The sequence below is a fragment of the Denticeps clupeoides genome, chromosome 16, assembly GCF_900700375.1.
Source record: "Denticeps clupeoides chromosome 16, fDenClu1.1, whole genome shotgun sequence".
NCBI lineage: Eukaryota > Metazoa > Chordata > Actinopteri > Clupeiformes > Denticipitidae > Denticeps > Denticeps clupeoides.
This window is the reverse complement of record NC_041722.1, coordinates 12,593,548-12,610,145: the sequence shown is the minus strand read 5'-3', so window position 1 is coordinate 12,610,145 and position 16,598 is coordinate 12,593,548. Positions and strand designations below refer to the sequence as shown.

The 16,598-nt window shown below is 45.7% G+C and overlaps 1 protein-coding gene across 1 annotated transcript; it reads right to left on the bottom strand.

The window, feature by feature from the left end:
- Positions 1-257: 257 nt before the first annotated feature.
- Positions 258-16,598, bottom strand: smad3a (SMAD family member 3a). The gene is made up of 9 exons (XM_028956168.1): positions 15,905-16,598; positions 7,140-7,333; positions 6,668-6,799; positions 5,479-5,553; positions 5,343-5,393; positions 4,024-4,236; positions 3,773-3,910; positions 3,211-3,355; positions 258-1,503 (listed from the first exon to the last, which is right to left on the bottom strand). The coding sequence occupies exons 1-9, from the start codon at positions 16,105-16,107 to the stop codon at positions 1,380-1,382; spliced, it is 1,275 nt and encodes a 424-aa protein (XP_028812001.1). The 5' UTR covers positions 16,108-16,598; the 3' UTR covers positions 258-1,379.

Sequence of the window (16,598 nt, the reverse complement as noted above, 5' to 3'; positions counted from 1 at the left end):
AACATCATACACGCTAAACCTGTAGAAGACTCTAAGCATCAGAAACACATTGTGTATACAGTTTTGAATGGAAAGGCACAATCAAGACTTACTTTACCGAAGCATTGGTAAAAAAAAAAGTTTGGCCTTGCCAACTGATTACTTGACTTTGTTAAAATGACAGTAACAATTGAGCACTTTTCCCCTCTTCTAACATATTCTGATACTCATACAGAGAGGCCTTCTGTATGTAAGCATTGGGCGGTTCAATGCTTGTGTTATTGGGCAGGTACCGGTATTGTTACCCAAATATTGGCCAAAATCGTACCCACAACTTCTCTACATTTCACCTATTCGGATAAATAAATGCGTATGGGATGATGCTTGATTCCTCCTAAAAGAAGGGGGGGGGGCATCTAGCATCAAATGGCCAGGATCTGCATGCAGAGAGCAGACCGCCAAAGAGATTACGCACCCAGCACAATCACATTTAATATAACAGGGGACACAGTGCTGGCATAAATAACCCCCCCTCACCAAAAAAATAGCCACCATGGCCATACATTTGAGAATATCAGGAACTTCTACACTACACTAATGCCATGGACCTCAAGGCACCGTTTCATAGTTGGGGAGCAAAAAACAAATTATTCTTTTTTTTTTTTTTTTAAACACAGAAGACCAATTGGGTAGAAGCTTAATAAAATCTTCAGGTTTACATATATGTATACACACATTAATGAGATGTAACACTGTTGTGTTGCGTGAACGACAGACAACAGGACACAAGAAGCACCGTGAGTTGAATGAGTCGCTGGTGCTGATAAAAAAATATAACGTTGCCAGAAAGTTCCTCCGTAACACACACTGGTCATTTTACAACAAAGTTCAAGTTCTACAATCCTCTACTGGGAAATTACACTCACGACAAATTTCGAAACAAGGACAAAAGTAACTGAAATTTATAAAACTTCATTTTGTACTGTACAAAAAACAGTTTCAACACTTGCTTTAAAAATACTCAACTAAAACATTTGCTGTTATTAATATATATATTTTTTTATATATACACACTGCTAAAATCTGAGAAAAAATTCTATTTGTACATGTTTTTTTTTTTTTTTTTTTTTAGGCAGTACATGCCAAATGATTTCACGTATTAAAATGAATATCACATGATATGGACACCGGAAAACATCAGTACAAACAGCTGTTGTACTGCTTAATGCACTTCCCCATCGCAACTAAAATGTAAAAAAACAAAGTGCTGCTGACGGTGGGGAGCAGAGGCTCGAGGAGTCGGAAGCTCACGCCGCCCTCTCGCTTTGTTTAGGGTTTTTTTTTCCTGTGCTGCACATTTCCTGTTATTTCTGTGTGTGTTTGTTTGTGTGGGCAGTTTCCTATGACACACTGGAGCACCGGAGGCTGGGGGAGCCCATTTGCGTCAGAACTTTATCCAACCACTGGAGGGGGCCGTTGAGATGCAGCTCGATCCAGCAGGGGGTGCTGGTCACTGTCTGTCGCCTGGAGAAAGAAATTTGCAGAAATGAACGTATTAGTACATATGAATACATAAACACAATACATACATCAAATGTAGATACAGATACATTACATTTTTGCACACAAATATTTCATATAAGCATGCATTATAGCAAGGTGAGGATTAGTAGTCAGATTAGTTGGTTACTGTCGGCAATGTTCTGAAATAATCATTCCATTTCAACGCCTTCAAAGATGCTAAATCAGCGGAGCTCATATTATGTTGCCTTGACAAAAAATAATTCAGTACAACTTATACAATAATGTTGCTATATTGCAATTTCCAAAAGGTGCAGGAGTGCTTAAGACTCAGGCTTCATTCAAAAATTCCCTTCATTCCGTCCGTCGCCTAATCCCTCTCGGGTGCAGTCTCATTTGGAGTGGCTCAGCCAGGCCCAGAGGCCAAATTGCCTGCCTGGACCTGAACTAAATTCATCGCCGTCTCTCTCCCTCACACACACACTCACACACACCACACACACACACACACCACACAGGGACAGGGGTCTGTGCCAAACAGAGTCTCCTGCATTCCTTCCTGCTTACACAAGACTGCGCCGTGGCCCTGAGCGGTGCTGCAGTGTCTCCGAGCAGCTCCCCGCTCTGCTCACGTCTCTCCCTGTTACCCCGCCGACCCGCGCCCGCCTCTCTCTCCCCATACACACCGCCGGTCGTTAAGCACCAGCGTTTTAAATCTTACAGCAAACTACCGCCTCGGCCGGGCCAGGGTGACTGATCTTAACGGCCGTCCTCCGCTGCTATTAAACTCACTTGAGCAGCACAGAGGGAGGCTGGCTGGCCAGACGTCCACCTGCCTCCCACTCACACAAGGCCAAGTGGGCAGTGGTAAATCACGGACCCCGGCAGTCCGCCCTGATTACATCTCCATGCAGGAGAACGGCGAGGGGGCGAGGGAAAGGCAGAAACTTCAGCCTCATTCATCCAGGCCTTTGGGAGTCTCCTCTCAGTAACGGAGAGGCCGCAAGTCTGGCTGAGGGTTTGGACTGGTGAGTGACCGGGGGTGGGTGACGGTCCGTGAGAGAGCGCGAGTGGGCGTCAGCTGAAATCCAACCTGCCACTTAAGTGTCTCCACATGCTGCGCTGTCTGGAGACCCGAGCCACTTTCTCCAGATGATCTCCCGGGTGTAAACCTACATCTGGCTCTGATTAGGCCAACCATTGCTGCCTTACAAACAATGAAGTTGCTCAAAGCCATGTGGGGAAGGGGCAAGCGGACCGAGGAAAGTCTGACAGCTCGCGTTTGTTTTTCATAGCGTGATTCAGGGATGGAGACATCACCGCATGTCTCTGAGAACGTACAGTTCCGGAGATGTGATTTCAGGCCAACCGCTCTGAATGAGCGTGTGCGTTAATCCCATGTCAGGGCATCATGCCACAGAATGTCATGTGCTGACAAACAGGACAGGACGTGTCTGAAGCATGCTGGAGCTTAGTGTCACATGAGGTAGCAGTAAAAGCAACAAAAGAAGCACAAGACAAAAATGACAGCGTTTTAATGGGACTCCACTCTGCTTTGAGGAACTGAATTAAGTTGTGACTGGGTGGTCTGTGCCGGTGGCCAGTACTGCTGGTAGCTGATATAATGCCATGGAAACCCACTGGAGAGTCCTTATTGTTATATGACAGTGTGACGTAGGTTTGAATAAACTCATTTATTTCGCTGATTACCTGTAATCGGCTCCCCATCCTTTCACGAAGCTCATGCGGATGGTGCACATGCGGGTCAGCTGGTAGACGGCCTCAAAGCCCTGGTTCACTGACTGGGCCAGAAGAGCTGCAAACTCCTGGTTATTGAAGATCTTAAGATTGCAACCTGAAACACACAAACAATAACCACAGCAACATGAATTTGTGCAAAAGAAATGCTTCACAGAAATGGAAATTTCATACACTAAAGAAATTCTATATAATACACTGCTAAATACAATGCACATATCTACAATATTTCTTAAAAAATCACAAAACCGTGCAAAAAAACTTAAAGAGCATACACTCTGAACACTCTTAACATTGCACTATAACTTTACACTATATAATGTCAAGAAAATTGTGGCAGAAAGAAAATTATTCTAAGAAAAATAGAACAAGAACAATTGAATCATATCCTGAATTTGAGAGAGTTTTTGCTTTTGATGTCATGAGAAGCATTTGTTTTAAGTGTGTGGATCATGCAGCACGACTGCTACATGTGGGATCGGAGGCAAACGGAACTTTTCTACTGACGCCTCACCTGGTGGGATCTTACACACGGTGGCCGGGTGCCAGCCGTAGCGCTGGTTACAGTTGGGACTCTGGACAAAGATGGCGCTGTCACTGAGACACTCTGCAAACACCTCCCCTCCGATGTAGTACAAACGTACTCCCCTGCCTGGAGAACAGAGATCAAAAAAAACTTTTTTCCTGAGCGACTTATATTTGCAGCCACGACTGATCTCCATATAAGCGTCCGTCTGTAAAATGTAAAAAAGGCAGGCAGGTTACCGATGTGGCGCCGTGTGAGTTCCACAGCTGCGTTGCGGTTGACGTTGGAAAGCAAACCCAGACAGAAGCGCTCTGAGTTGGATGGGTCAGTGAAGCCGTCCACGGTGAGGGAGGGCTGTGAGGCGTGGAAGATCTCCCCCACGCGCTGGTTCAGCTCGTAATAAGAGATGGAGCACCAGAATGCCGGTTCGCAGTATGTCACTGGCTGAAGGTCTGAAGGAGGGTAAATAAAAGAGGTATTATAGTGGGGCAAAGTAGGTACTTGGGAATGAGACGGATACACAGAGCAAGAAAAAAAAAAGGGAGGATACATACGACACAGTGATGTCAATGTGGAATAGCAATTCCCAGAAACACAAACCAGGCCAGTGGAAAGACTGGCATCAATTGGATCCAGCGACACAGAAGGCAAATTACGGGGTAACGGTGCGCAGATTGAAAAACACAAGTTCCTGTAAATGCTTCGGAGAAGAAGACTGCAGTGCTGATGCAAGGCCCTTTTAAAATAAAGCCACCTCGGCTTGGGGAAACTGACTGTTTGTTGTTTCTGCAGAAGCTCCGGGAAGACACCCCCAAGCAATCTGGTGAAGCGATAATAATTCACAGGATATTATTATTAGTTCAAGTGTGGGAGGCCTGTATCTTTGGTGCCGCTTTGAAATCAGATGGGAAAGAAACAAAAGCTACGTTTACAAGTGGCTTCCTCTGAGCTATCTAGAGCCCTTCCAAAAAAGGGAGGTTCCCTATTCTCATCCATCTGCCAACACCAACATTCTCTTATGCATGCGTTAAAACACACAGACACATACACACTGAGAACTTCCTGTCTTAAAGAAGCACCTCTTATCCTCTACTTTTTAGATCCTGTTAAACCCTAAGGTTATGATAAACAAAAGATCAGGATAGTGGCTTAAATAAACTGGTTAAGTGACGTAACTGTTGTGTTTTTCAGTCACTGTAACATGATTAATAAAAATGATTCAGCAAATCTCTACCAAAAATAAATGTCTCATAAAAGAAATAAAATTTCAGGGCAAACTGAAATTGAATTGGCTTCTGAAGCTTCCTAACCTTCCCAAATCTTGGCATGGGTCTGTGATTTGAAGTCTGGCAGAAGTCATGAAGGTGTCAGGTTTATTCTTTTAGTGTGAAGAAATGGAAACCGAGAGCATTTTGTACTTAAAACTTAAATGGGGCAACAAATTCGGTGAGCAGGAGGCTTGGGAAATGTTGTGCAAGAATAACTTTTATTAAATGATGTTATCCAGAGTAAACCCACACATACACTCACATACCACATGTTTCTCCCTGCAACTTACCCAAGTTGCTGTGTGCTGGAGATACTGGACTAGGGGACAGGTTTGGAGAGCCTGTTTTTTAAAAGAGAAACAGAGGTGTAGGTGCCTCAGCTTGATGAGACAGGACTATGGGTAAAGTTAATTGGTATGGTTTTACTTGTGTCCATGCTGTGGCTCATTTGGTGGTCACTGGTCTCCCCGTCCTCACTCACATAGCCTGGAGGGGGCGTCTCTGAAACACAAAAGCATCACCTTAATTCATCTAGTCCCTTAAAAAGCAACAAATATACACACAAGTCTGAAATGGGATTATATATTTAGAGAGAGAGATTATTATATGAGAAATGTCCCGTAAATACAGTAAAGTTTCAGCAAAAAAAACAGGTTAATAAGAGCTGATAATAATGTATAAGTGGAAATAATGTATAATCAGGATGAGCAACAAAGAATATTTCCTACAGTTCAGTGTCCAATGTTGATAAAGCCAATTTGAGTAAACTTGAGTTAACCAGAATTAACTCGTGCTGTCTTCTTGTTGATCTGGTGACTACCCTTTTTTGTTGTATAGTGTCTGATTAAATATATACTCCATTACATATTTTTTTTTATTTTTTGCTTGCTTCTGAAAGTGACAAACCATTTCTTTTTGTGACTGCTTTTCTTGACTTCTTCACTGCTACAGACAGTGTCTGTTTCACACAGACCGGCTTCTTGACTCCAGTGCTTTTTGTGGCACACAGCAATGGGCCGCCCCCTCACCCAGCCACTCAACTAGCCAGGGAGAACAGAGCCCCCCCGGTGTAACCTGCCAGCCTGTCTGGCTTAAATGTCTACCACAGTGCTGCTGAGACTGCAGCCCGGCCTCTTCACGTCTCTTTAAAAACCCTTCACGTCGGACAACAAGCAGGCTCAGAGATCGGCTTCTTGGATGGCCCAATGATAAAAGGCCCTGCCTTGTTTTGGGCACAACTTAAACCCTCCTCCTGCTAATACATCACCCAAGCAAGCGCCAGCAGTGTTAAAACATTTGCCTAAAAATGAACAAATTAAACCAAACTGTGACAATTTACAATTCTTAAATAAGAATTGGTTTCTTCATTAGCAACTCTCAACAGACAATTTTCCCCCGAAATATATCAAATTCAAAATGATGTCACCTGGCAGTGAGTGAATCTCTGCCATAGTCACCATATCAAACACGCCCATAGATTATCAGATCTTTCACACCCATTACTTACATAGCAACCTGAAAATATCCTCCCTTAACATTGTTTGAAAAATAATTTAAAATTTTAAAAATGAACCTGTGAAACATTATAAACTGCTGATTTTTGTTTGTGTCTCACCTGGGATATAGTTGCCCTGTGGCTCGATCCCTGCAGGGAAGTTAGTGTTCTCTGGGATGGAGTGAATGTAGTCGTCCAGCTGCGGGAATTCAGCTGGGATCTCGTGTCGGGGCACCAGAACAGGCGGCAGCACTGCACAGAGAAAAGCCACGACGCCGCTATTACACTTGGTATTCAATGTGAACACAGACATTGATCGTAAACCTTGATCAGAAACCATTCTTTCATTATCTTGCAGTTTCAACAGCACACGTGTATCTTCTGTTTATACATATATTTATAAGTTAAAGAAGCTGTCTTTGTTTGACCAACACCTCAAAAGAAAATGTAGTGTTCGCACAGAACGGTGTGTAAATGAAAAGTAATGCTCTCAGCCCCCTACCTCATGAAAGCCAGAAGCTCCTCTTTATAATAATTATTTTGCCCATAAATGAACACCGCGGTCCAAAAATGATTCTGACGTAAGCCTTACCTGGGGTCTCCACGCGCTGGTAGTGGTACGGGTTGACACAGACTTCATCCTTCTTCATGTGGAAGGCGTACTCACACAGGTCCACAGCACGGAGCTCGTGATGCGACTGCAGGTCCGGCCAACGCCACAGCCGGCAGTAGATGACATGTGGCAGGCCCTTCCTGTGTGAAACCTGCAAGCGTCCATCAAGAGACCTTGGGGACAAAAAAAGTGAGTGTGAGTAAATTAAAAAAACAAGACAATAGAAATAGAATAGAAATTGGGGCAGTGGTGGCCTAGCGGTTAAGGAAGCGGCCCTGTAATCAGAAGGTTGCCGGTTCGAATCCCGATCCGCCAAGGTACCACTGAGGTGCCACTGAGCAAAGCACCGTCCCCACACACTGCTCCCCGGGCGCCTGTCATGGCCGCCCACTGCTCACTCAGGGTGATGGGTTAAATGCAGAGGGCAAATTTCACTGTGTGCATCGTGTGCTGTGCTGCTGTGTATCACTTGTGACAATCACTTCACTTTGAATTTGAACTTTGAAATACTTTTACTTTTGCTGCCAGAGTAAAAAAAAAGTAAAGCACATCTAAAAATGAATATCTTTCAGTACTGAGTCCTTTTTATAGACTTTTACTGAGTTTACCAAAATGACTCAAATCAATAAAGGCATTCAGGAAATCCAGAAAAGGAAAGTGTATGAATAAGCCAGGAAGTGTGTACTATTTTACAACGCACCATGAGCAAGACACTTGGGCAGCGGCCACAGAGGTCACACCAACCACACGGGCCAGTTCTACACGCTCTACACACAGTCAGCCTTCATTCAGCTACATAACCTCCCAGGGCCACAATTACACACCTATACCTATACACACATACGGTGTCCGCTGCAGCAAAACTACCTTATGGCATGGCGCTTCGAGGGTAAATTAAACATCAAGCAACCCTGAGCATGCACACATACAAACACAGCAGACTGCAATGGGCTTCTAATTTTGTCCAAAAACACTAGTCACCGCAAACAACCGAGAGGCAAAAACATGATGCAAAAAAAAAACAGAAACCTGTGTGAAGCTCCGTTAAATGTGAATTATGTAACACTAATCTTTCCGACTATCCAGACATGCCCTGTTTTTATTAATCCACAACCTTATGATAAAATAAAAGTCATTTGGCCTCAGAGTGGTGACATGCGTGGTACTATTTGCTCTGGGCGCGGACGGAGGTAGGTTGAGTGGCCTGTAAATCGCGAGCCATTTCCATGGGCTTCACACATCAGTGGCGCAGAAAACAGCGCAACAACAACAACAACAAAAAAAAAAAATTAAGGCCAGCGCGGCCTGAGTGAGCAGCACCTCGATCTCGGCTCTGCTGGCAGGATGCCAGTGATCCAGGCCGGCGCCCAGCCCCCCAACTCCTGATGACGGTGCGAGAGACGCGTCATCACAGCAGCCTGCGCTGGTGGCACATTTGAAAATCCCCTGGAACTGTTATTGCTTCTAAGCATGTGCAATCATATTATTCCGGCCACAACCAGAACAAAGTTGGTTACTGACTGACAAAACCAGATAAATAACCATTGTGATAAATAACCAGATTGTTGTTTAGTTAATGGTGAAAGCATTAATCTCCGTTAACCATTCTAAAATGAGTAAAATTACAGAACAATTAAAAATAATAATCATAGTCACCTTTACTTTGCATTTTAAGTGTTCAGAAAACCTTTGTGTGTGTGTTCAAACTAGGTACGTTTTTTTTTGCCAGAATGTTTTCAGATGTATGTGGCGAGCATTGACCAATGACAGCCTGTCTATCAGCAGATCAGGTAACATCCACAAACAATCGTACGAGTCACACATGCACTTATTTACACTATGGGCAGGTCCATCTTCCATGACATACCACTACTGGCGACATGTTCAATAGCACCAGATCCCATTATGGAGCACCGCCCTGGTGTCAATAAAGAGGATCTTTTCAGTGCTGATCTATCACAATAAGTGGCATTTCCTACACGATAAAGTGAGGTATGCATATTAAGGTACAGGGCAATATGGATTTGGAGTAGTGAACCCCTGGACCATTGTGTCTCAGGGCAATAGGTGACTGGATTGGTAATTAATGATTACTAAGTATTAGATAAAGGTGTCAGCTATATGAATAAATAAAACTGGACCACGGTCTTGGAGGGTGGACCAATAAACAAAACTTCCTGCTTGAGTAATGACTAAAGAGGACGAAAGACAAACTAACTGGATTTGAATTCTGTCTGATAGGTGGGTGTGTTGAAGTTCTTCTCCAGAGCCACTCTGACCAAACAGGCCAACCGGTCTATCTTTCACCCGACCACCAGCTCCTGGAACTGTGCATCAGCAACTGTGCTCTCCTGCAAGCAGACGCTTTAAATATGCAGCGGACACGTCTGGAACATGGTTTCCTTTGAAATATTCATCATCCGCTGGCACAGTTTGTGGACGCCTGCAGTCACAGCCGCGGCCCTGCAGAGGCACAAGGCAGTGGGAGTTCAGCGGGGCAGTCCGACCCCGGCAAGAATCTGGGGCAGGGATGCCACTTACAGGAATGTCAGATACACTACGCCTTCGGCTGCACTCAGCACAGAGCAGGACTTAACATGCACTGCATGCTTGGGAGCATGAACACACACACACACACACACACACACACACACACACACACAATCCTATATACCTACACACAAACATGCAAGGGAGATGGAGAGAAAATGAAGCTGATTTTTCTTTTCTGTGTGCACCCTCATAATGCTGTTCGTTCTCTCAACTATCCCATTATGCTCCAGTTACAATTACAATACAACTTTGGGTTGATGCACAATATGAGAGCCAAACATAACAGATGCATTAACCTTGCTAAATAGTCCATATAAAATGGTTTTGTGTTTAACTGTTAGTAGCGACAGCAACGTGGTATCAGATGAAAAACACCTTAATGGAGTAATCTAATGTGACTCCAACAACAGATACTAACAACATTCACTACTGTTAATATTTCAGTTAGTACATTGTAGTATCAATAGAACTTTTTAGTTCTATTCCGATATTCACACTACAGTTAGTGACAAATTGTCATCCTTAAAACGTCCCTGTACTACATGCTGCAAAGTTCCTCCCATTTCCATCTCACCCCAGCTGTAGAATCTGATTCACTGTGATAATGACACGGCTCCAGGAAACTAAAAGGAGCGTAAACATTGCCGTGCGGCCAGTGAAAGTTCACCGAGTCCAGTGCCTGAACACAAAGACAGAATGGGTGAAGGCCTCGCAGTACTGGTGAGTCCGCTGGACACGAGTCCCTTTCCGTTCCGGTGGAATCTGGGCCCCAGTGCGGCATTCTGTGGCATCTGTGAAAAGTGAACTGGGAATTGATATCGATTTGCCGGGCGAACTGGGTGAACAGCCCCACGGCCTCCAAAACCCATGCTGACCCTGTAACCCCAGAGGGGATGCACGCCCTTTATATCCCTATCCCCTCCCCCTCCCGGCTGTTGCTGGAGTTGGGGCGCTGTGGGGAGATTTGGGGAATGGGGTCGTGCGTGTGGTCGGGGGTGGTAGGGCTGGTGACGCAGACGGGCCGGGCTTCTTTAATCTCAGGACCAACACAAACACTTGTGAGGCCGCACACTGAGCGCGTCTGAGCCTTACCACCACACACACACACACACACACACAAACATACACACACGCCTCAAAATCCACAAAGTTCTGCAAACAAACCTAAACTTTGAAAATCTTTACAAGGAATGTTCTTTTGAGGCAGAAACCAGCCTAGGTTTCCATATTTTTTTACAACGATTCCAGCAGCCAAAGATGCGGAGTCTATTGAAAACTGCTGCATGGCTGCTGGACATTAATCTGAGGCGGGAGAGCAGGAGGCTGTGGCACAAAGGCCTGCATGAATAGTAGACCATCTGCAGATCTGCATCCCCCCCCCATCTACCCACACACACACACACCCTACGGAGCACACATGACCACGACCGACCCCCTCCGCTCCGTCTCGCTCCCTGTTGTGGTGATGGAATTGTGTTTGTGATGTCATCGTGTGTTGTCCATGTGTTAAGCTCGTGTCATAACACCGCCTTAAAGCTACATTACATACTGTGCGGCTGCGACCAATCCAAATGTCTCTTTGAAACATGATATAGTAGTGCAGGGTATCATCTATCATCATATTTATGGCAAAAAACGCCAAAGTGATTATATTTATGTGACTCGGTTACTATACCCCATGTTGTACATCACAATATCAGTACAACAAACTTGCAGATGTGCACACTGGCCTCCGTTATGATATATTCGAGTTGGATTTCCAGCGGCATGCAGAAAAATAACCTATTTTTAATTATTGCGTCCTTAAAAAAAAAAAGGTTGAACTTCCTCTCCTGTCTGGTTGACACAAAACAGTGTGAGGTTCCAACTTCCCGCTTTCTGCTAAACCCATTAGACCATTCCTTGTGTAAACAGAAAAGGCTAGACTCTAATCCACAGGTGATATCACTGCCCGGCGGCTGGCGTACTCAGCAGGGGAGCAGGACCGGGCAGACTCCATCTAAGACCAAACGCAGCCTGCAGCATCGGGCCAACACAGTATATGGGCCCGAAAACATACAGCAGCTGGGATTGGCTCACTAGGACGTTGTTCATAAAAATGTAAACGCAGGGTTAAGTCACCTCCGTTTTATGGCACGTGCTCTATCGGCCTTCACTCCTCACAGTTTGCCAGTTTTATGTCTGAAATAATAATCGCTAATCATTGGGAAATATTTTTGATTATCATTGAACTAGGGCTGCACGATTTGGGGAAAAAGACATATTGTGATTATTGAGATCAATATTGCGATATGCGATTGCGATGTGATAAAGGACACTTGCTTGTATATCAATGAAAAGTCGCATACTAATAGTGAAATGTTTAATTTCAAAGTGAAACATACAAACTACTTATAACAACTTGAAATGCCCAGTGCTTTCAAAATACAATATTCTACTAAATTAAATAATCACAAAAAAGTCTTTACATTACTGTCGAACGACAAACCCTGGTAAGGTTAAACAACTGTTTTGATGATATTTGGTCATTATAAAATCCCGTATTATAGTTCTTACGTTTAACCAAAACATTGTTTGGAGGCTGACTTGAACACAAGGATGCATAGCTTTGCTAGCTTAGCTAAGGTTAAGATTTGTAAACTGAGGTGAATTTCTTTAGGAAACCTTCAAAGTTTGAGAAAAGTGAACTAAACAGCTAAGAACAGTCTAAATAGTTCATGCCTACGTTTAGCCAAAACGTTGTTTGGAGGCTGACTTGAACACAGGAATGCATAGCTTCGCTAGCTTAGCCTAGCTTAGCTAAGGTTAAGACTTACAAAACGGGATTTTATAATGGCCAAATATATTCAAAACAATTGTCCTGCCTTAACTATGAAATGTAATCCCCCGGGATCTGGTTTGGAGCGTACAGCGGTTTGTACAGCCCCAAGCAGCACAAGAGTGAGACATTTTTATGCACTTCTCTCCATAGACATGTATATGCTTCATGCCACAGCAGAGCCTATCGCAATATGGCGGCGATGTTGACGTACGATGCAGCGCGTCATGCGCCGTCTAACCATATGTCTCCGAAATGAAAGTCATGTGACCAAACACGTCACATCCGACTGAGATGTGAGACGTGAGATGTGAGACTTCAGTCAGCTCGCAAACTTTGAGAGAATGAGAGAATGGATCGGCAACAGATCCGATCCAATCCATGTACTAATCATTTAAATCGCATCCTTTTGCGTTCATGTAATCGCACAGACTGACATCGCGATTAGATTAATCGTAAAGCACTACATTGAACGATTAATCTAGTTACGGGCCCGGCTCTAAACACCACTGCAAACACCTGACCTGTACTAAAGTCACTTGTAACACAGACATTACACAGTTTCTGATATTTGATTGAAATAATAAAATCTTTTTTTGTGCCAGACAGACAGAGTGAGTGTGGCGTTGATGACAGCATCGCACAAAGCACGGCTGTCTGTGTACAGAGCTCCCTTTATCTCCAGCCTATAGGGAGTAGGCCGCAACTTTCTAAACCTTCAACCCCTTGCAGGAGCCGCAAACCAAACATCGGCCCACGCCCTCCCCAGGGCCCTGGCCACACATTCCTGCGAGCTGAGTAACCACGCCTAGCGCTGCGTACTTCACACTCGCCACAAGCACCGGCCTCGGCGCTCTCGCTGAACCGCCGCCGCTGCGCAGAGCGGCGCTTCGCGGGCAGGCTGCTGCCGGCTGGACAGCGCTACGCAAGAGACGCCCACGCCGCGAGACGCCGCGCTCAGCCGTGACACACGCAGGGCTGGTTTCACCCACCAAAGGATAAAAAAAAAAAACGCCATCACCGCACTACAGAGAGCGTGTGAGGGGGAGATCTGTCGCTCGCTGGCGGTACAGTCACTTAAACAAAAGAGAATACAAAGGGTGTGTGACGGCTATTAAACATAAAGACACCCTATACCGTCTAGGTATTAAACGCTGCTTTGAAATGAAGATCGGGTTTCAGGATGTTGGATGTTCAGCTCAGACATCCCTGCGGGGCCCAGACGGTCTTAAACATAAAACGGTCCCGGCGACACTTGCTGCTCATATTTATCGTTGTGATGCGAGCCTTCATTAGGGATTACAGTGGCCCCTTCTTGTCGGCTGTGTCTTTGATGTCACCGCGAAACGTGGGCAAAATATGGCCGCTGCAGACTTCCTCTCCTCTCAGAGCAAGACGGACGTCTGGGTGGCCGCCGCTCGGCTCTCAGGGAGAGGGGCGGGGAGCTCTGACAGGTGCATGGCAGCACCGGGCAGGTGCGGGCCTAAGCCCGAACATTCTGGCGTACCTCAACAGAGATATCACACTCTTCTAAACCAGTGGGTCCCCGCTGCCCCTGTCCAAGACATGCCAGGACCCCCCAACTCCAATTCCTTCCCACGGACAAGCATTAAATAGGAATAACACTTGTAGGTTTGTAGCAGTTGTAGGTTTTTGTTGTTAAGTCTCCTTGTTTTTTTACACTGTAGTCTATGTAGCCTAAAGGATCGTGGAGTTTTCTTTTGGGTCTTTTTATTTTTTGGAGATTTTTTTTTTTTTTTTATAAATTTCATGTTAACAAATGTCTTTTTGGTAACCTCAGCGCAGATAAATTGTGAAGACCCCATGTTGGGAACCACTGTTTTAAGTGAAACGCTAACAGAAGTTTTTAAAAAAAGACAAACCAAAAACTTTCAAATGTGCAGAAATCAACAAACACTGGAATTGGCTTGAGGTCAATTTGGTTCGTCGTCATCGTCGTCACAAGAGCGCTGCGATGCAACGCGGCCCTGCAGCCGAAACCTCGGGGTATTAGCAGGTTGCATAACCGAATAAGAACAAATGTGACACAGAGGGCGATTCGATATGCAGCTGGGGGGGGGAAATAAATGTATTTGGGCTTTGCAAACATGCGTAGACGGTTAAATCGCATCGAATCGCCACCGCTATTTGTTTTATATTAAAGCAATTTATCTTCCTAATTGAAGGATGTTTTACTTTTGGGGAGATTGTAAAGCCAGGTCTGTGTCCACAGCATCAGGGCAGGGGGCGAAGCACTAGTCACACGTTGTGGTGGCCATCGAGCCATTTAGTGCAGACACCTGCCCGCCCCCCCAGGAGCATTTCCACTTTATCCCAGGAGCATTTCCACTTTATGCCTCTTGGCCTCCTGTTTTTATGGCTTTGAGAACAAACGGTGGAAACTTTGCACTTTGCCACACAGCATTTACAACAACGTAACTAACTGGAGGGAAACGGGGCCGTCCCACTAAAACCAGGTTCGCGATTCGCGCCGTTCCGAACCACGGTGGCAGCGGCGGCCTGCAATCCAGCCACAAGTAGGCTAGGCTCCGCGGCAGATTAAGGGCGCGTTATATAACGCCCCAGCATCGCTGGCGCATCTGCGGGACGCGCGAAAACACGCGAGGCCGCGCGGCGTCCCGCGGCGCGTCGCGATTCGGCCGGGTGACAGGAAGCGGGACGGTGACACGGGGCGCCGCCGGCGACGCTCTTGACACCTACGCGGGGCCCGAAAGGGGGCCGCCTTCAGCCCCTGCGCGCGTTAGCTAGCGCTGCTAGCCGCAGCCAAAGCTCCTTAAACCCAGATAACGCAGGGGCGGCCGGCGGCCGTGTTGCCAGAGCTGGCCGCTTCTTTTAAGCGCGCCGTGTTAATAGCGCTGAATATGAACAGCTGGTCTCCAGCACGACGCTGCTCGTTTGAACCAATTCGGGGCCTGAACGAGTAGTAACATCTGCCCTGACTACAAGGATGTAACTTATAAATCGCGACGTGCTTTTTAGCAGAACTCTATATAGACACACTTCAACAACGATTATACTGAGCAAAAATGTCTTTAAAAGATTGTGTTGTATTGGTTGCTTGTTTCCATGCACTTATCTGGCAACCTGGCAAGCAGGGCTAGCATGGGAAAAGTGGCGAAATAATGGACAATATATTCCTGAATCTTCGTGAGGTGCTCTTGGCCAGTTTACACCACTTTATTATTGGCCGAAACTGGTGCATCGAGCTCTGTCAACTTCAGTGACGGCTTATTTGTGACGCTAACAAAAAAAAACCGCAATGACATACAAAACATTTACTCAGTACGTGTGGTATAAGTATTAATTATGGGTGTGTTGAGCGGCCTGAGCGGCTCGATTGTATGTTTGTTACCTCGGTATGGTGATACACTTGCTGTTGGCGTTTTGTGTCGTGATGACTTTCTCCAGCTCGTCCAGCTGGCCCGTCTTCTTCAGCTTCTTCACCAGGCTCTTCACCGCCTTCTCGCACCACTTCTCCTCCTGGCCGTTCTGCTCACCCTTCTTCCAGCCCAGAAGTCTTTTCACGATCGGCGGCGTGAAGGGTAAAATGGACATTTTGTTCCAGTGGTCGCCGAAGTCCTCGTTCCGTTCGGTCCAATGCTCGTCGGCAATGAACGTGAACCACGTTAGTCTGATAAAAACACTTCGAGCGTAAATAGAAAAGACGACGGAGTCGTAAAAATAAACGAACGCATGAACGTGTGATTTACCAACGCAATAAATTAACACTAGAAGGAGGGGGGAGGACAAAAATTCGCGGTGACTGAAATTCGCGTGCACCCCGCACAAAAGTTATCGACAGCTACTAGTGCCTACAACTGCCTCAGCGCGGCTACCGACAATATCCATCCGCGGGGAGATCCAGTCCCCGCTTCCGGCCGCGCTCTCCTAACAAATAAACGTCAACCAGACGAAATAACCGTGTTTCTGCCAAGGTCCCACGGCTCGTCTGGTTTGTAAAAAAAAATAAAAAAGCCTTTTTAAAAACGGAAGCCTCGTCGCCCGGCGGAGTGGGGTCGTCGTCGCCCCGGCGCCTCTTTTAAAGC

Excerpts from the sequence above, each read along its gene's own strand:
- smad3a (XM_028956168.1), bottom strand. The coding sequence starts at position 16,107 with ATGTCCATTTTACCCTTCACGCCGCCGATCGTGAAAAGACTTCTGGGC. Across the intron at positions 6,800-7,139 it reads CCAGCGCGTGGAGACCCCAG|TGCTGCCGCCTGTTCTGGTG; the intron begins GTAAGGCTTACG and ends TTCTCTGTGCAG. Across the intron at positions 4,237-5,342 it reads TCCAGCACACAGCAACTTGG|ACCTTCAGCCAGTGACATAC; the intron begins GTAAGTTGCAGG and ends ACCCTCCTTCAG.